The sequence below is a fragment of the Coregonus lavaretus genome (assembly GCF_964263955.1).
Source record: "Coregonus lavaretus genome assembly, chromosome: 12".
Taxonomy (NCBI): Eukaryota; Metazoa; Chordata; class Actinopteri; order Salmoniformes; family Salmonidae; genus Coregonus; species Coregonus lavaretus.
The window spans coordinates 38,573,202-38,599,000 of NC_139999.1; the positions used below are offsets into that span (position 1 = coordinate 38,573,202).

General features: G+C 44.5%; 1 protein-coding gene across 2 annotated transcripts; it reads left to right on the forward strand.

The window, feature by feature from the left end:
* Positions 1 to 14,804, forward strand: LOC311138048 (voltage-gated hydrogen channel 1-like). Of its 2 annotated transcripts, none has more exons than XM_084172696.1 (6): positions 1 to 95; positions 12,688 to 12,913; positions 13,195 to 13,299; positions 13,505 to 13,736; positions 14,111 to 14,223; positions 14,337 to 14,804. In XM_084172696.1, the coding sequence occupies exons 2-6, from the start codon at positions 12,737 to 12,739 to the stop codon at positions 14,391 to 14,393; spliced, it is 684 nt and encodes a 227-aa protein (XP_084028822.1). In that variant the 5' UTR covers positions 1 to 95; positions 12,688 to 12,736; the 3' UTR covers positions 14,394 to 14,804. The 2 variants fall into 2 exon arrangements, with proteins under 2 accessions (XP_084028822.1, XP_084028823.1); XM_084172697.1 differs by having other exon boundaries at positions 7 to 95; positions 12,673 to 12,913.
* The last annotated feature ends 10,995 nt before the right edge of the window (positions 14,805 to 25,799 follow it).

Consider the following 25,799-nt stretch of genomic DNA (forward strand, 5'->3'; position numbering starts at 1 on the left):
GTTGAGGACAAAGGTTTTATGGGAAAAACGGAGGACATCAACAACTTTTCAACGGGACAATAAACTATTAAAATAAGCACTAGCGCTACATTAAGGTAAAGCAATACTTTGTTTGTTGAAGGTGGTCGTCATTTTACACTGCAATAGGATTTGGTGTTGCTCAGATGGTATTATTTTAGTGAACTGGCTATTTCTTCGGTGGACATTAAAATAATTTAGACGAGAAGCTACTCTAAAGTAAATAGTTCTCAAGGATGACAGGAATGATAAACGATTTATTTTGGCAGTTCATTCAGTTCATTTGCACATAGTGTAAAGTGCAGAGCGGGCGTTTTTTTTACCAGCAGGAAATCACGAGTTGTCTTCAAGATGCCTGGGTTTGCGCTGTGGATCAGACGTGCCCCGCAAGTGTCGCTCAGCATTCAGAAACATTGTTGCCAACAAATTGTATGGTTCTACAATAGTGAGTGGCAACTCCCGTCCTCGGTGGCCTGAGTGGTGTAACTTCTCGTGTGGCCTCGAATTGATAGCCTGGTCCCAGATCTGTTTGTGTTATCATGTCAAAGCCTTGTCACTCCGGAGTGGTATACTACGAAGTAAGCTAGATCTACTCAGGCTTTTATAATACTAGCCAGCTTCAGTTAGCTTAACATTCCAGGTAAGGCTTCATCCATACTACAACAGTAGATATTGCTCCTCCGCTGATCAACGGCCTGTTCACCCCACCCCGCTACCTTCTGGGAGGCAGAGACCGTACAGGTCATTAAAGCTGGGACCGAGAGAAAGATTAACAGCCTTTCCTTTTTACTTTTCGGATTGTGTGTATTGCTAGGTATTACTGCAGTGTTGGAGCTATACTGGACAGAAATATAAACGCAACAACAATGCTGAAACATCAATACATGGGACGAGTCAGTGCCACATTTTAATTTGTGCCAAAATCAAAATGAAATAAAAGTTATTGCAAATTCAGCAGCAAATAGGCTTTTAGAAGTGCCGTCTTTTATTTTAATACTTATTGTTAATGCCATCCTGTGGCGTGCTTATCAATGCACAATCACTTTTTTTCCCACTGCTATCGCTCCTTCTTCTATCTGTGGAACAGTTTGTTGCATTGTGGCAATAGACATATAATCCGTAGAAGGGTTTTGGAACCTTTAATCTAATGTGCTAGCAATGGCTGCCAGTTTTGATTTGAATGAGAACTGCCATCTATGGATTATACAGTATGTCTATGGTTGGTTTGGCTTTCACAAATTTCAAAATACTGTAATGACCCAGCTGGGTCATAAAGTAAAAGAGAGACGGGCACCAGGTGTACAGGCAGAACACAGGTTTATTCCTGAATGGGCTATTGTTCAGGCCACAGCCCACGCCGCTAAACCTCGAACATACACAAATATAACATGTCAAATCAAGGGTCCCGAACAGAAGAGAGAGAGATGAGACCGTAACCCCTATTTAAGCATTCCAAAACCCTGCGGGATTACCCATCATACCCCCCCAACCTTTCCATCTGTCCTGGCATATTTAACCCCTGCTAGCACCCATGAGAACGATAACACACCCATGAACACAGAACACAATACAGGGTCGTTACATAGCCCCCCCCTTTCTAAACCCTAGCCCCTAGGGTTACAAAACTAAATCCTTAAAACGACCCGGAGGTCGCATCAGTCTCTTGTGCCTCCCCTTGACTCTCACTGGTGGACCCCCAGAACACTCATCTGCCCCAATGTCATTTCCAGCGCCCTCCGAAGAGGCAGCCCCCGTCCCAGGCTCAGCTTGCACTAGAGTCTCCTCGCTAGACTGTCCCCGTGTGCTCACATCAGAGTCCTCACTTCCATTCCCTACCGTTTTCCTCCCTCTGTAGGGTGCCAATCGGTCCCGGTGGACCACCACCTTCCTGCTCCGTGGGGGAACCTCCACCCGGTACGTCACCTCCCCCACTCTCTCTATCACCAGGCACGGCCCCACCCAGGCACTGTCCAGCTTTGGGCACCGCCCCTTCTTGCGCGTGGGGTTGTGAAGCCACACGCGTTCTCCCGCTCCAAAGTGCCTCCCCCTAGCGCGTGAGTCATAGTGGCGCTTTTGGCGCATCCCTGCGTTCTCGAGTTGCTCTCTTGCGAAGGTGTGAGCCGCTTCTAACCGGTTCTGCAGACGACGAACATAGTTCGGGCCAGGCAAAACCCCGTTGTCGTTATCAGGAGGGTGGCCAAACGTCAGTTCGGCTGGGGTGCGCAACTCACGACCTAACATTAGTAGCGCTGGGGAGCACGCAGTCGATTCTTGAACAGCCGACCTACATGCCATAAGAATAAACGGTAAGTGGGTGTCCCAATCTCTCTGGTGTTTTGAGGTAACGATAGCCAGCTGTTGTGCTAATGTTCTGTTAAATCTTTCCACCAGCCCATCACTCTGGGGTGAAGCGGAGTAGTGCGCGTCTTCTCCGCGCCTAACCGTCTACACAACTCTGAGAACACCCGTGACTCAAAGTTTCTCCCCTGGTCGCTGTGTATAGACTGTGGCACCCCAAACCGACTGATTATTCCCCCTACCAATGCATCAGCTACTGTTTCTGCCTCCTGGTCTGGGAGAGCGTAAGCCTCTGGCCACTTGGTGAAGTAGTCCATAGCAGTTAGAATCCACCTGTTACCGCTGTCTGTGGTTGGAAACGGTCCAACTATGTCTACCCCCAGTCTCTCCATGGGCTCCCCTACTGGGAATTGTTGTAGGAGGGCGTGTGACTGACCTGGAGGTCCTTTCTTAGCAGCACACTCATCGCACTGCCTGCAAAAGTCCTCCACATCCCTCCTGTGCCTGGCCCAATAGAAGCCTTTACGTACGCGCTTTAACGTTTTGGAGACCCCAAAATGCCCTGCGCCTACTCCCCCGTGAAGCTGCTGTAACACGCTCCCTTGCAGCCTTTTGGGAACCACTACCTGCCACGTCATTTCTCCAGTAGCTGGCTTTTTCCACCCCCTCTGGAGCACTCCCTCAGCCACTCTAAGGACTGAGAATTTAGCCCAGAGTCCTTTGGTGACTGGTGATAGAGGGGCTACTTCCCCCCATGGCGGTCGTCTTCTCTCTTCCACCCACCCCAGCACAGGACGCAGCTCTGCGTCCTCCTCCTGGCGACGCCTCCACTCCCCGACGTCCACAGCCTCAAGCTCCCGGCACTCTGTCACCCTCAGCTGACTCACCGTGGCGGTGACTCCCTCCTCCATGCACAGTTCCCTCTCTCGCTCCACCCGTTTGGCGCAGTACCCACAGCCGTCCTCAGCACACGGGCGGCGGGACAAGGCGTCTGCATTGCTGTGGCGAAGGCCGGCCCTGTGCTCCACCTGGAAGTCGTAGGGTTGCAGCTCCTCCAACCAGCGGGCGATCTGACCCTCTGGCTCCTTGAAGGAGAGAAGCCACTGCAGGGCGGAGTGATCCGTCCGCACCACAAACGGCAGGCCCCCCAGGTAGTACTTGAAATGGCGTACTGCTGCCACGACAGCCAAAAGCTCCCTCCTTGTCACGCAGTAGCGTTTTTCAGCCTTATCAAAAGTTCTGCTGTAATAAGCTACTACGTGCTCCCCGTCAGAACCACGCTGAGCCAGCACGGCCCCCAAGCCCTCATTGCTTGCGTCGGTGTCCAGGATAAACGGACGGTTCGGGTCTGGTGAGGACAGGACAGGGGCCTCCACCAGGGCACGTTTGAGGGCCTCAAACGCCCGCTGGTGCTCTTCGGTCCACTGAAAAACAGTGTCCTTCTTGAGAAGGTGGTTCAAAGGAGCTGCTATCCCCGCAAACCCTTTCACAAACCTACGATAGTAGGATGCCAGACCCAGGAAGCTCTTAACCTCTTTTTTTCCCCTTGGAATTGGCCACCCCCTCACAGCCTCCACTTTGTCTGGCATCGTGCTGATACCCTCACCACCCAGCTGATGACCCAGGAACGCCAACTCCCTTTGCATGAAATGGCACTTTTCCGGGTGTAATTTTAGCCCGCCCCCGAGATCCTCTCCAGCACTCGCCTAAGTGCCCCCAGTGCCCCCTCAAACGACGTGCCGTGTACCAATATGTCGTCTAGGTACACGACACACTCGTCTCTCGGAACCCCCGCCAGCACTCTGTCCATGAGCCTCTCAAAGGTGGCAGGAGCATTACAAAGCCCGAAGCACAGCACCTTGAACTGCCAATGGCCCCTATCCGTGGAGAAGGCCGTTTTTTCACGTGCCCCAGGCGAGAGGGGCACCTGCCAGTAGCCACTGCGCAGATCAAGGGAAGAGAACCACGAGGACCCTCTGACGTGGTCTAGCGACTCATCGATCCTCGGTATGGGGTAAGAGTCTTTAGTGGTGACAGAATTTAGGCCCCTGTAGTCCGCACAAAACCTAAGTTTACCCCCTTTCTTAGGCACCATGACGACCGGCGCGGACCATGGGCTATCTGATGGCTCAATGAAATCAGCCCGCAACATGTCAGCAATAGCTGTGGCTGCTGCTTCCCTCTTGGCAAGGGGAATGCGACGGGGCCAAATTTTAATGGGTTGGTTTTCCCCAGTGTCGATGTCGTGCTGAACCAGGTGCGTTTGCCCTACCTCATCTTCCCCCCAAGCGAAGCTATCTTTAAAGTCAAACAGCAGCTGCTTTAACTGTCTCTGTTGTCTCTCGTCCAGACCTTGACAGTTTTTCAGCCACACAGCCTCAACGGCGTCGATAACTTCCTCCTTCCCCCCGTCGGGCTGATGGGGTGAAGGAGCCAGTGTGTTTTGGGCTACTGGGATGCCTGTGCTTGCACCATTATGGGGAGTGAAGGTCGTTGCCGCCGGAGACAGCTGCTGGGATGGTACAACGACCAAGGGAGCAGCCGGGACGACCAGTGGAGTTTCGGCAAGCTTGGAGGAAGACTGAGGGACAGCCCTGCCCCCTGCTGGCCCTCCCGAAGGCGACATTCCCACTGTGGGCCCCCCCGACAGCCTCAAAGTGCCCGAAGCTAAGTCCAACTGAGCCCCACAGTTTTTCAAAAAGTCCATTCCCAGTATACAGGGGTCCTGTACCGCTGCTACCCACACCGGACACCCCACAGTTCTCCCCCCCACAGTCACAGACAACCGACACTTCCCTAACATGGGGGCTAGCTCCCCCGTGACAGTCCGTAGCTGGACAAGGGTCGGCTCCACCCGCACCCCAACAGGTAGTATGTCTGGTCTCACCAGGGTTACTGTAGAGCCCGTGTCGACCAGGGCCAAACATTCCACCCCCTCTACCTTGACGATGACATTGCAGAAGTCCCCAATGGTGGTACGTCCCACCACAACTACCGGACTAGGAAACACGGTGGCAGCTACACCCTGGGGAAGCAGGTCCCCACCCTCTTGCCTGCGCTGCTGGGTACCTCTTCTGCTTACTGTGGGTTCGGGGGCGGAGGGGTGGGCCCGCGCTGCCCCCTGCGCGAGAACCCGCTGTCGTTTCCCTGTTGACTGGAGAATCTGCCACACTCCCGCTGAATGTGGCCAGGCTGGCCACAACCCCAGCAGACAATGGAAGTTGAGCTGACATTGCAATGTTGTCTGGAGCCCCTCTCAATGACAAGCGAAGCGGTCTTGACTAACCCGCCCAACTCGTCGACCCACTCTGGTTTGGTGACCCCCGGCACCCCGGCCGCCGCTGCTCTCACCTCTGGTTGACTGGCAACCTCCACTCTCACTCCCTCACCCCAGATCAGCTCCCTCTTCCTGGCTATCTCCACTGCAGCCCGCAGAGATGCTGGGTCCGACATCTGAACATGCTTACCCAGTTCGGTGGGGGAGAGCGCTCTAATAAAACTGTCCCGTGCCAGCTCGTCTTGCACCCCAATCGGCATAGTTGCATAAGCCCGCCTGGTCAGGCTCAGAATATCACTTGCCAACGCCTTTAATGATTCCCCCTGAAGTCTCTTTTTGTTATTCAGTTCAATCCGCAGCATGTTGGGCTGTGCATCGCTGCCGAAACGGCCCCCCAATGCCTCCACTAGCGCACCATAGTCGCCCCTCTCGTCCGGGGCTAGCGTTAGCAGGCATTCCGACGCCTCCTCTGCCAGGCTCAGGGCAAGCTGTAACCCTTTCGTCTCGTCAGACCACCTCCCGGCTCTAGCCAACAACTCGAATTGAGTGAAAAAAACTTCCCATTTACCTTGTCCATTGAACTTTGGAAGTTTAGCCGCTACCGTGGCTAATGGCAATAGGGCGCTGCCATCTCTGTTTACATAAGGAGGCCCAGCCATTTCCGCACGCGGTGACGTCGATATCTCCGTCGCCGTGACGTCTGTTCTGGTCGAGCGGTTTGAAGGAAAACCCGCCCGTTCTGCCATCTTGCTGACTGACAATTTAACTTCCGCCATGTGGCTCTCCAGCTCTTCTACAGCCGTCATCGCCTGACCCTCCCGACCGGGTACACCCGAGCCCACAACGGACACTTTGTCCGACTCTTCCTTAACTTTCCGCCTCGCCCCGATCATCATGACCGTAGATGCGAGTCACGCTAAAGCTAACCACGGCCTATACTGAAACAGCTAACTCGCCTAATCTCGATCTATCCCGTCGTTCGAAAGCACTTCTGACACCAATGTAATGACCCAGCTGGGTCATAAAGTAAAAGAGAGACGGGCACCAGGTGTACAGGCAGAACAAAGGTTTATTCCTGAATGGGCTATTGTTCAGGCCACAGCCCACGCCGCTAAACCTCGAACATACACAAATATAACATGTCAAATCAAGGGTCCCGAACAGAAGAGAGAGAGATGAGACCGTAACCCCTATTTAAGCATTCCAAAACCCCGCGGGATTACCCATCATACCCCCCCAACCTTTCCATCTGTCCTGGCATATTTAACCCCTGCTAGCACCCATGAGAACGATAACACACCCATGAACACAGAACACAATACAGGGTCGTTACAATACAATCTCGCGAAAAATTTACAGTTTAGAAATAAAATGCTGTCATTACTAAATGTGTAATGTGATAGGTATTAACAATTTGTGACCCACCACCTGGATTCGGTCCTATGTAGCAAAATTATATATATATATATATATATATATATATATATATTTTTTTTTTACATTGGATACAAGTAGAGACGCTGAGCTAGAAAATGGTATATCATACACTGCAGTTGAGGAACAATTACAAAGTAATTCTGCTTTGAAAGTTGATAAACCTGTAACCCCACTTTTGAGAAAATGGCCCCTCAATGTTTTTGGCACACCTACTGGAGAGCTCTTCTTTGTCTACACCCATTCAGCATCGTTCACACCCTCTTAAGCCTTAGCCCCACCCATCTCTTTAAGGATTCAAAGTGTAGTAAACAACCAAAGATTTCAAGACTAAAAGTGGTGAAAGTAGTAGCAAAAGGTAGTAGTTAAAATCAACTTTATCTAGTCCTTGGCTTATATCCTAATCTGATTTTGGTGCAGGTCATGTTGTTCTTCACATTACCGTCTCTGGAAAACATACTATCAAATCAAATCAAAGTTTATTTGTCACATGCACAGGATACAGAACAAGTGAAATGGTTACTTTCATAGTGGTGTCTTTTATTTAGACATGTAGCTAACTAGCTAGCTAAACAATGAACCATAATCCCAACTCTAATGCCGCGTTCAAAACAACTGGGAACTCTAAGAAGAAAAACTGACTGGGAAAATCTATTTGAACAGTCATCCAACTCGGAATTCCAACTCGGGAACTCGGCCACTTTCTAGAGCTCCTACAAAGATCATACACGTAACGTTAGCTAGTGAGCCAGCCAGCTAATGTTAGCTAGCTAGCTAACAGTATGCTTTAACTTGCAATGAAAACGTAGCTAGACTCTTACCCGTATATATGTGTAACAGTGTTGCTTCCGTCCTTCTCCTCGCCCCTACCTGGGCTTGAACCAGGGACCCTCTGCACACATCGACAACAGTCACCCTCGAAGTGTTACGCCCCTGAAAAAGGGGAGAAATAATCATGAGAGCAATGCAGTTATGTTTCCTCAATGAAAACTTTAGTATAATGAGGAAAAAGACCATGATTTCCCCAGAAAGTTGGGTGGAGACCAGAGCAATCGATCTCAGGCTCATAGATTAAGAGCATTTAGTAGATCACAGATTAACACTTTTACCCTTAAATTAGGCACCACAAAATAAAGTAGTCAATATAACGTTTACATATTCCTCTTACAATATTTACCCTTTGTACACTTGATGGATTTTAACACAATTATGAATTTTATCAATCTCTATGAACTAGTACTGAATGCATGATCTTTTTAACCTTAGATATTTTAAGATCCTTACATACCATGAACTTACTAATACTTTTTTAGTGTATAACAGTCTATGAATATGTCCTTTAACCTGTCACAGAAGCACCGTTACCCGTCGCTCCACAAAAGCCACGGCCCTTGCAGAGCAAGGGAAACAACTACTTCAAGGTCTCAGAGCGAGTGACGTCACCGATTGAAATGCTACTAGCGCGCACCGCTAACTAGCTAGCCATTTCACACTGGTTACATATGGATGAACGCTTCTCCCTCTGTCATGGATGCCATGGTTGCCCTTAGTTTGAAGATGTAATCCGGAGACAGGTGTTTTATACAACAGCTTTCTTTCTGTGTTCTCTTTTTGGACTCTCTCCGCATTTGGCAATCATCTCATTGCACTGATTTCAAAACTCGGTCAACTTCTTCCGTGACAACGACACCGTTTCTTCCCCACCATTGTCATCAGAAGACTCTACAATGTCTGGTACAATTAAAATGTTTTTACGTAAATCAGGGATTTCTTCATTGTCTGATTCATTTTCAGAGTCAAAGAGAGTCAGCATGGCACGATCATCCTCTAGAAAGTAGTCCATCACGACGTTTTCCCACTGAGCTTTGTCGATAGCGCTATTAACTTCAGGGCAGCAATGTTGAGAGCAGTAGCAAAACTTTTTCAGTTCTTCATGATATCTTTCCAAAAAAGCTGCGGTAGATAGGATTATCCACACATAATTAGCAGCTCATATTATAGACAGAAGCATGTTACATGGCAGACCAATCCGAACTCATCTCTCGGCATATGATATGATACGAATTCTAGTTAGGCGGCTAACGTTAGCTAGGCTAGGGGTTAGGGTTAAGTTTAGGAGTTAGGGGAAGCTAAAAGGGTTAGGGTTAGGGGAAGGGTTACCTAACATGCTAAGTAGTTGCAAAGTAGCTAAAAAGTAGTAAGTAGTTGAAAAGTTGCTAATTAGCAAAAAATGATAAAGTTGTCCGTGATGAGATTCGAACTCGCAACATTTTGTTTGCTAGACATTCACGTTATATGCCCACCCATCCACTCCGACCAGCCGCCATACTTTGTTTTTGCCTTAAGTAACCATCTGTCTTATGTAACCAAACATAACATATCATACTGATTTGAGTGTCCCGGAGTTACATTTACTATGTTATGTCTAGTCTATAAGACCAGGCTGGCTGCCAAGGCAGCAGCTCCTCTTCATGGGGTCCAGTCACATTAAGGCACATCACAAAATAAACAAACAAAAAACAAAATAAAGCAGTACATCACATCACCCCACCACTACATATCCACAGCACAAAATGTACAATACCACCATAAAACAATATTTATATTTATGTGTGTAGAGTGCGTGTGTGAGTATGTGCCTATGTGTCTCTTAACAGTCCACGTTGTTCCATAAGGTGTAGTTTAATCTGTAAAAAAAAAAAACTGCATGAGTTACTTGATGTTGAATGGCGTTCAATGTAGTCATGGCGCTGTATAGTACTGTGTGTTTCCCGGAGTCTGTTCTGGACTTGGGGGCTGTGAAGAAACCCTTGGTGGGGTACATCACTGCGGCCGAGCTCCCTGCCATCCCAGGACCTCTTTATCAGGCAGTGTCAGAGAAGGCCCGAAAAAGACTCCGGCCACCTAAGCCATAGACTGTTCACCGTGCTACTGTCCGGAAAACAGTACCGCAGCATCGGCTTTCGATCCAACAGGCTCAGAGACCGCTTCTACCCCCAAGCCATATGACTGCTAAATAGTCCGGGTAACCATTGATTAACGGTCTGCACTGACCCTTTCTTGTAAGACCCTATGCACACTCACTAAATGATACACTGAGTGTACAAAACATTAGGAACACCTTCCTAATAAAATACAACATAAAACCTGAACCAGCACTTGCACTCCCCCCTTCCTATGCTGAACAAAAATATAAACGTAACATGTAAAGTATTGGTCCCATGTTTCATGAGCTGAAATAAAAGATCCCAGACATTTTCCATACGCACAAAAAGCTTATTTCTCTCAAATGTTGTGCACAAATTGGTTTTTCATCCTTGTTAGTGAGCATTTCTCCTTTGCCAAAATAATCCATCCACCTGACAGGTGTGGCATATCAAAATGCTGATTAAACAGCATGATCATTACACAGGTGCACCTTGTGCTGGGGACAATAAAAGGCCACTCTAAAATGTGCAGTTTTGTCACACAACACAATGCCACAGATGTCTCAAGTCTTGAGAGAGCATACAATTGGCATGCTGACTGCAGAAATGTCTACCAGAGCTGCTGCCTAGATAATTGTATGTTCAGTTCTCTACCAAAAGCTGCCTCCAACGTCGTTTTAGAGAATTTGGCAGTACGTCCAACCGGCCTCACAACCGCAGACCACATGTAACCACGCCAGCCCAAGACCTCCACATCCGGCTTTTTCACCTGCGGGATCGCCTGAGACCAGCCACCCAGACAGCTGACGAAACTGAGGAGTATTTCTGTCTGTAATAAAGCCCTTTTGTGGGGAAAAACTCATTCTGATTGACTAGGCCTGGCACCCCAGTGGGTGGGCCTATGCCCTCCCAGGCCCAACCATGGCTGTGCCCCTGCCCAGTCATGTGAAATCCATAGATTACATTTACATTTTAGTCATTTAGGGCCTAATGAATTTATTTCAATTGACTGATGTCCTTATAAGAACTGTAACTCAGTAAAATTGTTGCATGTTGCGTTTATTTTTGTTCAGTATAGCTCTGACTCTACTGATAGCTACATTAGAGGAACATTTTTCTTTCTATGCCTGTGATATGTGGTTGTCCCACCTAGCTATCTTAAGATGAATGCACTAACTGTAAGTCTCTCTGGATAAGAGCGTCTGCTAAATGACAAAAATGTAAATTGAGTTGGTGTCTAAAGCGTTCCACAGGGATGCTGGCCCATGTTGACTCCAATGATTCCCACAGTTGTGTCAAGTTGGCTGGATGTCCTTTGGTTGGTGGACAATTCTTGATACACATGGGAAACGGATGAGCGTGAAAAACCCAGCAGCGTTGCAGTTCTTGACACAAACCGGTGCGCATGGCACCTACTACTATACCCCATTCAAAGGCACTTACATCTTTTGTCTTGCCCATTCATCCTCTGAATGATGCACACACACAATCATTGTCTCAAGGCTTAAAAGTCCTTCTTTAACCTGTCTCTTCCCCTTCATCTACACTGATTTGAAGTGGATTTAACAGGTGACATCAATAAGGGATCATAGCTTTCACCTGGTCAGTCTGTCAAGGAAAGAGCAAGTGTCCTTAATGTTTTGTACACTCAGTGTATACACACTATATCCACACTCACTCACACACATTGACACTCTCACACAAAACCCACACACATTCACATACACTACATACGCACACACACACATACCGACACAACACAAACATACACACACACACACATTTTACACATTTGCTGCTGCTACTCTGTTCTTTATTTGACTCTTATCTATCATGATGCCTAGTCACTTTACCCTGCCTTCATATACATATCTACCTCAAATACCTCGTACCCCTACACCTTGACCTGGTACTGGTACTCCCTGTACATAGCTCCATTCTTGTGTATTTTATTTTATTCCTCTTGTGTTACAATTTTTTATTATTATTTGTAAACTGCATCGTTGGGAAAAGCTTGTAAGCAAGCATTTCACGGTAAAGTCTACACCAGTTGTATTCAGCGCATGTGACAAATACAATTTGATTTGATTCGTAGTATAGAGCTCTGGCATGACAAGGAGTTGACATAACGCAAACAGATCTTGGACCAGGCTATAGAATTGTTGGCATATGCTTATTACTAGCCTACTATTTTACACTCGTTACATTGTTAAAACCATTTGTTGACCATTATCACAAAATGTATTCAAGCTTATTGACTACAAAATAAATAAAACAATTATCTATTGTAATAATAAAATCTATTGGTCTAGATTTTCTTAGGAAATTCAACATAGGTTGGCCACACAGTTCACTTGCATCTTGAGTCAAAGGGTTTGGTTTGTTAACATCTTGCATGCTTTTGCAATGTTTAAAAGGAGAAGTGTACTCGTATTGTACAGTACAATGATTGAATGTTTGAGCAGTTGTGTCATCAGTTGCAATAGGCTGTCTATTCTTTGTGGATATGAAAATATGATGGTTACAATATGTATTCCAATGCCTAATCAACATGTGCTGGGGAAGATATGAACCTCGTTAATGCTAGTAAATTGGTTAAACTAACAATGTCAATGTTAGGAAATGAGTTGAAAACCTTAGATAAACACTAGGGCTATTGAGTTATTGTACTTCAGACAAACTTGTGACATTTCATAGCTTTAGCATTTAACATTTCAGTTCATTTCTAACCAGGAAAACCCCAGTCTCTTCGTGGTGGGCCACCCCACCCCCCTACAGAACCATGTCCAAGTACCTGAGGCATTTCACCACGGTGGGTGATGACCACACAGCCCATTGGCACGATGAGGGGCTGCATGAGGCTAGAGAGGAGCTGGGACCAGCCACAGGACAGCTGCCCCACAGGGAACTCACCTTCAGAGACTCCCTGAAGAGACTCTACAGCTCCGACAGATTCCAGGTATGGAATGAGTGGAGTAGGCAATGCTCATACTATCTATCCAACACAGTTAGTCAGTGTTACCTTTGCTCAAATCAAATGTCAACTGTGGATGGGGAATATGTGTGTTTCTCAGTCTAGGCTGCAAATGTGACAGTAAATTAACTCCCATTCTCTTGTTGTATTTTGTGTTGTACTTTGTTGTCAGAAGGTTGGTCTTTACTGATGTTGGGTGTTTCGCTCTGGTTTGGATTGCTATGGTGTTGGTCTTCTCTGATGTTGAGTGTTTGCCTCTGGTTTAGATAGCTGTGGTGTGCCTGGTCATCCTGGATGCCATCTTTGTGCTGGGCGAGCTACTGATCGACCTATCAATAATCAAGTTGGCGCATGGGCACATTGCCCCTCAGGTGAGATATGGCCAAGTCTAGTCTGTCGAGATCACACTTTATATGCGTCCCAAATGGCACCCTATTCCTTAGTCCACTACTTTTTAACTGAGCCCTATAGTGCACTATATAGGGAATAGGTTGCCATTTGGCACACAGATCAAGAAATGCGTGACCCAAACCTTCTTACAACAACTCTGTCCTCTGTCCTTTCCCTCTTCACCAGGTCTTCCACTACCTGAGTCTGGCTCTTCTCACCTTCTTTATGGTGGAGCTGGCTGGAAAGCTCTTTGCCTACCGGCTGGAGTTCTTCCATCACAAGTTTGAGGTGTTTGACGGGCTGGTGGTGATTGTGTCCTTCATCCTGGACATTGTGTATATCGCCAGTGAAGATGCCTTTGACGGCATGGGCCTCCTGATCCTCCTCAGGCTCTGGAGGGTGGCCAGGATAGTCAACGGTGAGAGATTCCCCACTGTGGTAGTGTTCATTAGGCACTCCCTGGACATGTCCAATAACAAACACAGATTTTAAGTTTTCCATTGTGAAACATTTTAAAGCTTGCCCTAATGGTCCCGTGTAGCTCAGTTGGTAGAGCACGGCGTTTGCAACGCCAGGGTTGTGGGTTTGATTCCCTCGGGGGGCCAGTATGAAAAAAAAAAAAAAAAACATGTATGCACTAAGTCGCTCTAGATAAGAGCGTCTGCTAAATGACTAAAATGTAAAATGTAAATGTAATGAACACAACCTTTGTCACATACAGTAGCTAGCTAGGTCACCAATGTCACAAAATGCGTTTGTGTCCAACATGGCATGTTTTCTTCCACCACCCAGGAATCCTGGTGTCTGTGAAGACACGGGCCGATCAAAAAGTTCACAAGCTGAAGGAGAGCAACGATCATCTGGTCCAGCAAGTTAACGACCTACAAGAGCACAATGGCAAGATGGTGAGTTGGGCAGCCCAAGACAAGTTAAGGCATTTATATTATACATCTTATCAAGAGCATCAGTCAACAAACCCTGTTTTAATCCACCCTTCAATCCCCCCCCCCCCTTTTAGGAACAAGAGAACAATAAACTACGAGCTCTCCTCCGACAGCATGCCATTGAGTTCTGATTCAGGAAGAGGAACATGATGCCGTTTTCATTATCCTCTTATAGTGTCATTGGAATTGTTCAATAAACAAGTAAGGGTATATTCTAAAAAGTGTTCACCATCCATACACCATTTGTGTGAGTAATTCCACCATGACAGGAGCTTACACTGATAGATACTAGCCTGGTCCTAGATCCGTTTGTACTCTTGCCAACTCAATTGTTGTCATTGTCAAGCCAAACCTTTGGCATGACAATGAGTGAAAAGAAGTTGGTATGAAAGCACAAACACACTAGCGCTCAGGCTAGATAGATTCCACATCATGAGCCAATGTTAGGTCAACCTTCCAACCATTATCTGCATATTTAATTGATTAGTAGGATTCATATCATATGCCAGTATCCTGCTTTGTAATAAACAAATCTAATTTGATATTTTTATATAAATGTATGAATTTATGTGCTGTGCCTGTATTCAAATAAGCAATGAATTGTCAGCTAACATGTTGTAAATAAGACCCTGCTAACAGTATTTGAGTACAACCAGAGAACCAACTGTCAGTGCAATATCAGTTTTGTTTTGACGCTACAAGCTTGGCCCAACTGTATTTGGGGAGTTTCTCCCATTCTTCTCTGCAGATCCTCTCAAGCTCTGTCAGGTTGGATGGGGAGCGTCGCTAAACAGCTATTTTCAGGTCTCCAGAGATGTTCGATCGGGTTCAAGATCGGGCTCTGGCTGGGCTACTCAAGGACATTCAGAGACTTGTCCCGAAGCCACTCCTGCATTGTCTTGGCTGTGTGCTTAGGGTCAATGTCCTGTTGGAAGGTGAACCTTCGCCCTAGTCTGAAGTCCTGAGAGCTCTGGTGCAGGTTTTCATCAAGGATCGCTCTGTACTTTGCTCCATTCATCTTTCCCTCGATCCTGACTAGTCTCCCAGTCCCTGCCGCTGAAAAACATCCCCACAGCATGATGCTGCTACCACCATGCTTCACCGTAGGGATGGTGCCAGGCTTCCTCCAGACGTGACGCTTGGTATTCAGGCCAAAGAGTTCAATCTTGGTTTCATCAGACCAGATAATCTTGTTTCTCATGGTCTGAGAGTCCTTTAGGTGCCTTTTAGCAAACTCCAAGCGGGCTGTCATGTGCCTTTTACTGAGGAGTGGCTTCCGTCTGGCCACTCTACCATAAAGGCCTGATTGGTGGAGTGCTGCAGAGATGGTTGTCCTTCTGGAAGGTTCTCCCATCTCCACAGAGGAACTCTGGAGCTCTGTCAAGGCCCTTCTCCCCCGATTGCTCAGTTTGGCTGGGCAGCCAGCTCTAGGACGAGTCTTGGTGGTTCCAAACTTCTTCCATTTAAGAATAATGGAGGCTACTGTGTTCTTGGGGACCTTCAATGCTGCAGACATTTTTTGGTACCCTTCCCCAGATCTGTGCCTCGACACAATCCTGTCTCTGAGCTCTACGGACAATTCCTTCGACCTCATGGCTTGGTTTTTGCTCTGACATTCACTGTCAACTGTGGTACCTTATATAGACAGGTGTGTGCCTTTCCAAATCATGTCCAATCAATTTAATTTACCACAGGTGGACTCCAATCAAGTTGTAGAAACATCTCAAGGATGATCAATGGAAACTGGATGCATCTGAGCTCAATTTCGAGTCTCATAGCAAAGGGTCTGAATAATTATGTAAATAAGGTATTTCCGTTTTTTATTTTTAATACATTTGCAAACATTTCTAAAAACCTGTTTTCACTTTGTGTGTAGATTTATGAGGATTTTGATTTATATAATCCATTTTCGAATAAGGCTGTAACGTAACAAAATGTGGAAAAAGGGAAGGGGTCTGAATACTTTCCGAATGCACTGTGCCTGCCCTCTCTTCCGTCTGTCGGTCGTTTACACAAAAGGGAAGAAGAAGTCATAAGGCAGCCTGGCGTCGATAGTGGGCGAGGTCTTGAAGCCCAGCCGGCCGGCTGCAGACACAGGTAAGAAGGTCACGGAGCTGGTGATGGACATGACACGGCTGCCTCCAGAGAGTAACGCTTGAGGAAAAGGAAAAATAGCAATAAAACAGGGTGTTACATAAAGGTGTCATGGCACTGACCAGAGGTCTGGAAGATGAACTCTATTGTGCCATCACTTGGCAATATGTTTAAGACACAAATGCAGTTACTGTTGATTGGAGGGAATCTAACAATCTCTAAGGAATGTTTATTGTTCCATTACAGGGTAGATAATGACTTTGGGGAAGTGGACTCCATGTACATTTACATTACATTTTGGTCATTTAGCAAACACTCTTATCCAGAGCGACCTACAGTCAGTAAGTCAGACACTTAGCAGTGCTGTCACGATGTGGGCTGTGGTTGCTGTTAAGCACTAGTAAAACATCTTATACAAATACAAGCTGATAAAGTTAGATTGTTGTGTTTGCTAATGGTTGTTTTTAAGCACTTAGTGACAAATGTTTCTATAAAGAGCACTATACAAACAATGTTGTACGATCAATATTACATTGGGCATGTCAAATCCAAGCAATAAAACTCATGGATGCAACTGTTTATGTCAAATTGTTGCGTGTTCTACTTGTAGCCCTGGATGTCCTGAAAATAAAATGGTAAAACACTTCCTTGTGAGGCTAAATATAAGGACTGGGCATGCAGATAAACCCATTTTTGCTGGGGTCTCGGGACTGATAGGGTTAATCTACTATTTTGTGTTATCGTTGGTGTATGTTTAATGTACTTGTTGTTGTCTCAGTATCCCATTGAAAACAAGGCAATCCCTAAGCTTTTTCAAGTCACCATTATGCTTTCTAAACAAAGAAAGTACAATTTAACCACTGTATATGGGATAACGGGAACATCTACAGTGTCTTCAGAAAGTATTCACATCCATTTAATTTTTCCACATTTTGCTGTGTTACAGAATTTAAAATGGATTAAATTGAAATTTTTACAAATTAATAAAAAATGAAAAGCTGAAATGTCATGAATCAATAAGTATTCAACCCCTTTGTTATGGCAAGCCTAAATACGTTTGGGAGTAAAAATGTGCTTAACACGTCACATAAGTTGCATGGACTCATTCTGAGTGCAATAATAGTATTTAACATGATTTTTGAATGACTACCTCATCTCTGTACCCCGCACATAAAATTATCTGTAAGCGGCCCCAGTCGAGCAGTGAATTTCAAGCACAGATTCAACCACAAAGACAAGGGAGGTTTTCCAATGCCTCACAAAGAAGGGCAATTATTGGTAGATGGGTAAAAAAAAAAGCCAACATTGAATATCTCTATGAGCATAGTGAAGTTATTTATTACACTTTGGATGGTGTATCAAATACACCCAGTCACTCGAAAGATACCAGCGTCCTTCCTAACTCAGTTGCCGGAGAGGAAGGAAACCACTCAGGGATTTCACCATGAGGCCAATGGTGACTTTAAAAAAGTTACAGAGTTTAATGGCTGTATTAGAGGAAAACTGAGGATGGATCAACAACATTGTAGTTACTCCACAATAATAACCTAATCAACGTGCATTCCATAGGAAGTGCACCCCTATTGATAAAACTAACACAAATGTATGGTTGTATTGGAGATGTGAGGCATGCACTTCTATGTTTCCGTTCCACTCTCTGGGTGATTCCGACTGTGTATCTCTCTTAGTTGGTCAGGATATCAACCCTAATAATATGGTCGTTAACCCATTAGATTTGAATGAAGCGAACAATAAATATAATGATTGTGTTGATCCAGATTCACATTTCCTGTAGTTTACCAGAGATGAGTCTATCACTTGTGATTACTATAATGTTAAGCAATTTAACAACCTGTATAGTAGTTTATCTAATTCCAAGACAAGCTTATTTTCTACCTTTTCATTTGAACGTTCGCAGTCTTCCTAAAAATCACGACCACCTTGTTCATTTTCTGTCTTCTCTCAGTCATGAATGTTCCATTGTTGCCCTTTCAGAAACTAAATTGAGTAAATAGTCAGCCATGCTTTATGACATGTCTCCTTATAATGCTGTTCCCCACTGTAGAACATCTAGAGTGGGTGGAGGAGTATCCATTTGTGTTCATAAACGTTTTCAATTCTTTGTAAGAGAGGACCTTGCACTTACATCTGATAACATTGATGTTGAATCTCTTTTCATAGAAATTCCCTCCTGTTCATTTCTTGGTGGTAAAAAAGTGGTAATTGGATGCATTCTGACATTGATAGTTTCATTGATATCCTTACATCAACCTTGGATTTGATTAATAATGAAGATAACATTTGTTTTCTATTGGGTGATTACAACATCAACTTATTTAAAAGTGAGAACAACTCACTCACATCTGACTTTTTGAATACTTTATACTACAGCTATCTGTATCCCCTCATCAATAAGCCCACAAGAGTGACCAGTTCATCTGCGACCCTTATTGATAATATGTTTACAAATTATTTGAATAATGTGGCTAATACAGGTATACTTTATACTGACATTTCTGACCACTTTCCAATTTTCCACTTCTCTTTGGCAGTTGGAAATGAACAGATGGGAATGATTAATAGAATATTTAACAAAAGTAATTGTGAATGCTTTAAGATGTTGATTGATGATATTTCATGGGGAAATGTTTATAATCAGGCTGATGTGGAGTCTGCTTACCAGACTTTTCTCACATCTTTCAATTCTGTATTTCACCACTGCTTTCCCTTAGTTAAATCATATAACAGAGCAGCAGAAGGGTTCTGGAAACCTTGTTTTACAACCAGTCTAAAAAAAATCCTCAGTTTTGTATAAAACGCTCCTCACAAATCCCTCTCCCCTGAATTCTGCAAATTACAAAAAGTATAAGAACAAATTTACTCACCTACCTCAGATATCCCCCAAAATATATTTTACTATTAAATTCCAAGAAGCCTTAAATAATATAAAATCAACATGGAAAACCATCAATCAACTGTTGAATAAGAAAAAGGCACCTACAACTGTCCCATCTCAATTTATTGTTGGAAATAAGACCTACAGTGATCCTGATGTTACTTCATGAGAATATAATAACTTTTTTGTGAATGTGGGTTCCTCTCTGTCAAAGAAAATATAGAAAACTGATGGAAATCCCTTGGATTACACTAAGGGACATTTCCCTTCCATGCTTCAGTTTGATACTCCTGATGGAATGGAGGTGATGGAGGTAATTGGTAACTTAAAAATATCAGGAGCAGGTCATGATGAGATTGGTGCCTCTTTGGTGAAATCAGTGTCTTCCTCGATTACTGAGCCTCTAATGTATATCTTCACCAAATCTATGCAAACTGGTATTGTTGCTAAAGATTTGAAAATTGCCAAAGTTATCCCCCTCTATAAATCTGGGAATCCAAGATCTTCTACAAATTATCACCCAGTATCTGTACTACCATGTTGTTCTAAAATCATAGACAAATTGGTGTATAAGAGAATGTTGAAACATGTAAATCAACACTGTATTCTATATGAGCACCAATATGGTTTTCATAAAAACTACTCCACAGATATGGATCTTTTGCAACTTGTGGATAAAATCTTTACAGCCCTGAACAATAATGAATACGCTCTTGGCATCCTTTTAGGTTTATCCAAAGCATTTGACACAGTTGATCATGAAATATTACTTTCTAAATTGCATTATTACGGTTTTCATGATTATACATATAATTGGTTATGTAGTTATGTTTATGATAGAGAACAATTTGTTTATGCAAATGGATGTGCATCTACCAGGGGCAAGATATCCTGTGGCGTGCCACAGGGTTTGATAATTGGACATTTGTTATTCCTAATCTATATCTTCTACCGTACTTCCCATTCTCTTTGCTGATGATACCAATTTGCTTTTATCACACAATAATATTTATTCACTAATTAATGAATCCAACTCAGGCATGGACACATTTTGTGAATGGTTCCAAATAAACAAATTATCTTTAAATGTTAAAAAATCCAACTTCATTCTATTCACTAGTAAGAATAAGAAATACTGTAAAAAAGAAAAAAGAAAATAAAAGTGCCAGAATCTCAATTTATGGAAATTAAATGGAACAAGTCACATCCACTAGATTCCTCAGAGTTCTAATTGATGAAAAGTTATCCTGGAAAGATCATATTACATTTTTTCCCTCTAATCGACGGGGCTATAGTGGAGCAGGTTAAGAGCTTCAAGTTCCTTGGTGTCCACATCACCAACAAACTATCATGGTCCAAACACACCAAGACAGTCGTGAAGAGGGCACGACAAAGCCTATTCCCCCTCAGGAGACTGAAAATATTTGGCATGGGTTTTCAGATCCTCAAAAAGTTATACAGCTGCATCATCGAGAGCATCCTGACTGGTTGCATCACTGCCTGGTATGGCAAATGCTCTGCCTTTGACCGCAAGGCACTACAGAGGGTAGTGTGTACGGCCCCATCACTGGGGCCAAGCTTCCTGCCATCCATGACCTCTATACCAGGCGGTGTCAGAGGAAGGCCCTAAAAACTGTCAAAGACTCCAGCCACCCTAGTCATAGACTGTTCTCTCTGCTACCGTATGGCAAGCGGTACCAGAGCGCCAAGTCTAGGTCCAAAAGGTTTCTTAACAGCTTTTACCGCCAAGCCATAAGACTCCTGAACAGTTAATCAAATGGCTACCCGGACTATTTGCATTGACCCCCACCCCCACCCACCCCCTCTTTTACGCGCTGCCACTCTCTGTTTATCATCTATGCATAGTCACTTTAACTCTACCTACATGTACATCATTTATTACCTCAATTACCTCGACTAACCTGTGCCCCCGCACATTGACTCAGTATTGGTACCCCCTGTATATAGTCTCGCTACTGTTATTTTACTGCTGCTCTTTAATTATTTGTTATTTCTTTTTATTTTGTGTTTTTTATTTTTTACCTAATTATTTTTTACTTAAGCCTTATTTCTCTTAAAACTGCATTGTTGGTTAAGGGCTTGTAAGTAAGCATTTCACTGTAAGGTCTACACCTGCTGTATTCAGCGCATGTGACAAATACAATTTGATTTGATTTGATTTAGAGCTCTGTCAGAGTGACCATCGGGTTCTTGGTCACCTCCCTGACCAAGGCCCTTCTCCCCCGATTGCTCAGTTTGGCCAGGTGGCCAGCTCTAGGAAGAGTCTTGGTGGTTCCAAACTTCTTCCATTTAAGAATAATGGAGGCTATTGTGTTCTTGGGGACCTTCAATGCTGCAGACAGTTTTTGGTACCCTTCTCCAGATCTGTGCCTCGACACAATCCTGTCTCGGAGCTCTACGGACAATTCCTTCGACCTCATGGCTTGGTTTTTGCTCTGACATGCACTGTCAACTGTGGGACCTTATATATACAGGTGTGTGACTTTCCAAATCATGTCCAATCAATTGAATTGACCACAGGTGGACTCCAATTAAGTTGTAGAAACATCAAGGATGATCAATGGAAACAGGATGCACCTGGGCTCAATTTCGAGTCTCATCGCAAAGGGTCTGAATACTTATGTAAATAAGTTTTTTTTTTTTTATAAACTTGCAAAAAAATTCTAAAACCTTGTTTTCGCTTTATCATTATGGGGTATTGTGTGTAGAGAAAAAAATATATTTGATCAATTTTAGAATAAGGCTGTAATGTAACAAAATGTGGAAAAAGGGAAGGGGTCTGAATACTTTCCGAATGCACTGTAAATATGGTTCTGCAAAGTATGCATCCTCTTCAGGCTTGTTTTGAATTTGATTGAATGGTTTTGGGCGGTGTAGCGCTTGAAAGCCGTGTCTGCACTGAGCTAGCTTCGAGAACCAGGCTCCGTGGAATTTGGAGGTGTGGCTAAGCGAGACCAGCAGTGAGCGGATGTAGTAGTGACGTAGAAATGAGTTCCAAGACAAGGGCAAAACAGGAAGAAAACACAGTTCGAGTTATACACATTTAGCCAAGTGTTTTGATATTGACATGTGTGTATAGCTCACAGAGACGTGAGACGGCTGTAGAGTTTCTTGTGGGGACGTTTTGAAGCACGTTTATTTGGTGAGGCTGGCCACTACCACTATCTGGCTCATGCAAGCAACTAAGCCAGCCAAAGAAATCTCAGGAATGGAACTCTGACCAAACAACTGTCTGAATGATGCTTCAACACAAAAAGTAAGTGGAAAATTAGGTCTAACATGCCTATCCCTTTAAGTCAAGAAAGTAATTGTTAGCCTCACCTGGAGCACCACGTTGACACACACTGCTGAGTCAGGGGCCCACAGAAGAGGGTCTAGGCTCAGGTCACCAGTGAGGTTCAGCTGGGTCTGAGTCACTTCCAAAGAATGCAGGACAGTGGTGGTCACCTCCACAGCCTCAACCCCTGCAGCTTCACTCTTCTTCTGTGAAATCAAAAGGAATTGGCCTGTTTCAAAAACAAGTTTGAGGTTTTAAAGTGTTTTTTCTCTAATATATGCCTGACCACAACTACAAATAAAGGACGAGCCAACAACATGTTGGATATGAGTTGACAGAACACAAGCTTTTAAAATGGAGATCTTCATTGGACAGTTACTTTAAGAGACATACATTTTGAGACCAACTCACAGATAGGAGGCGGAGGCCAGTGTAGCTGTGCATGTTCAAACACTGAGAACATTCAGCCCTGGTCTGGTTCCATGTTGGTCCCTAGCTCTTTTGTTTTCCACCAATCACAAATGACTAAATAGTTGAAAGCAATGTGAAAAGCTCCATGTATTGGAATTATACGTTGCGCCATCACATTACTGCTTACCCCTATCCACAGTCCCTTCAAATCTGTGAAAAACAGAGGGCTAGGGGCCTAAATGGGACAGGACCAATACTGACAGTGTGGATGTACAGTGAGGGAAAAAAGTATTTGATCCCCTGCTGATTTTGTGCGTTTGCCCACTGACAAAGAAATTATCAGTCTATAATTTTAATGGTAGGTTTATTTGAACAGTGAGAGACAGAATAACAACAAAAAAATCCAGAAAAACGCATGTCAAAAATGTTATAAATTGATTTGCATTTTAATGAGGGAAATAAGTATTTGACCCCCTCTCAATGAGAACGATTTCTGGCTCCCAGGTGTCTTTTATACAGGTAACGAGCTGAGATTAGGAGCACACTCTTAAAGGGTGTGCTCCTAATCTCAGTTTGTACCTGTATAAAAGACACCTGTCCACAGAAGCAATCAATCAATCAGATTCCAAACTCTCCACCATCGCCAAGACCAAAGAGCTCTCCAAGGATGTCAGGGACAAGATTGTAGACCTACACAAGGCTGGAATGGGCTACAAGACCATCGCCAAGCAGCTTGGTGAGAAGGTGACAACAGTTGGTGCGATTATTCACAAATGGAAGAAACACAAAAGAGCTGTCAATCTCCTTCGGCCTGGGGCTCCATGCAAGATCTCACCTCGTGGAGTTGCAATGATCATGAGAATGGTGAGGAATCAGCCCAGAACTACACGGGAGGATCTTGTCAATGATCTCAAGGCAGCTGGGACCATAGTCACCAAGAAAACAATTGGTAACACACTACGCCGTGAAGGACTGAAATCCTGCAGCGCCCGCAAGGTCCCCCTGCTCAAGAAAGCACATATACATGCCCGTCTGAAGTTTGCCAATGAACATGATTCAGAGGAGAACTGGGTGAAAGTGTTGTGGTCAGATGAGACCAAAATCGAGCTCTTTGGTATCAACTCAACTCGCTGTGTTTGGAGGAGGAGGAATGCTGCCTATTACCCCAAGAACACCATCCCCACCGTCAAACATGGAGGTGGAAACATTATGCTTTGGGGGTGTTTTTCTGCTAAGGGGACAGGACAACTTCACCGCATCAAAGGGACGATGGACAGGGCCATATACCGGGTGAGAACCTCCTTCCCTCAGCCAGGGCATTGAAAATGGGTCGTGGATGGGTATTCCAGCATGACAGTGACCCAAAACACACGGCCAAGGCAACAAAGGAGTGGCTCAAGAAGAAGCACATTAAGGTCCTGGAGTGGCCTAGCCAGTCTCCAGACCTTAATCCCATAGAAAATCTGTGGAGGGAGCTGAAGGTTCGAGTTGCCAAACATCAGCCTCGAAACCTTAATGACTTGGAGAAGATCTGCAAAGAGGAGTGGGACAAAATCCCTCCTGAGATGTGTGCAAACCTGATGGCCAACTACAAGAAACGTCTGACCTCTGTGATTGCCAACAAGGGTTTTGCCACCAAATACTAAGTCATGTTTTGCAGAGGGGTCAAATAATGATTTCCCTCATTAAAATGCAAATCAATTTATAACATTTTTGACATGCGTTTTTCTGGATTTATTTGTTGTTATTCTGTCTCTCACTGTTCAAATAAACCTACCATTAAAATTATAGACTGATCATTTCTTTGTCAGTGGGCAAACGTACAAAATCAGCAGGGGATCAAATACTTTTTTTCCCTCACAGTATATGAAGGTGAACAGTTCTCTGGTACCTGCAGAGTTCAGGTCAGAGCAGTGGGCCATGACAGACCAAACTATTACAGTCAGATTTCTGTAATTACCTTCAACCTTCTCACTTACTTTTACCAACTTCAATAAACATGCTCAATCTTTCAATTCACTTCCTTAACCCTCTCATGTGTGCAAACTGACTATATATATTATAATAATTATCTAGTTGTAGGCTATCCGATTCCTACTGGCAGGCTACCCGATTCCTGCTATCACGTGATTGTAGGTAAACCGATCCCTACATGTGGGCAAACCGATTCCCACTACTGGAAACACCACTGTGCGCCCATTGATCAATGTTAACTGGACAGATTCATTACTATAGGAAAATAGCTCTGCCAAATTGAACCCCAAAATGTTGTGGATGAGGAGGACAAGAGATCTTTCACCATTAAGGCTCGGCTGGAAAAAGGACAGTCCCTCACAGAGATTTTTGAATAAGGTATGTTACCTTTTTAAGTTGTGGCCAGAGAGATGTCTGTGTCTAAGCCGAGCGAAACTGATAAAAAATTCAGGTCGCTCTCATCCGGGTCACGGCACCAAATCTTGTGGAAAGTTAGATCCAATGATTAAGGCAGAGACTATTTAATTGTATAATAGAAATATATTTAATACAAGCAGCTGCAGGGGAGATCCACCTCTGATTTCACAGGGAAGAACTCAAAGAATAAATGATTACATGTCCCTTGTATAGTGGGAGGTGATAATACAATCATATTGTTTACACCACAGTTATTTTATACAAACAACAGTTCCAGAACACAATGACCTTGTGTTAGGCTGCAGACATACCAGGAGTCCATGAAGGCATAACATCACAGTCCAACACAGAACATATCCCTTGAGAAATGACAACAGCTCACCCCAAATTCTGCGACCACACTCCGATGTGGCAAGGGACAGCCCTGCCTCATCTTCAACATAGATA

Excerpts from the sequence above, each read along its gene's own strand:
- LOC311138048 (XM_084172696.1), top strand. The coding sequence starts at position 12,737 with ATGTCCAAGTACCTGAGGCATTTCACCACGGTGGGTGATGACCACACA. Across the intron at positions 12,914-13,194 it reads ACAGCTCCGACAGATTCCAG|ATAGCTGTGGTGTGCCTGGT; the intron begins GTATGGAATGAG and ends CCTCTGGTTTAG. Across the intron at positions 13,737-14,110 it reads GGTGGCCAGGATAGTCAACG|GAATCCTGGTGTCTGTGAAG; the intron begins GTGAGAGATTCC and ends TCCACCACCCAG.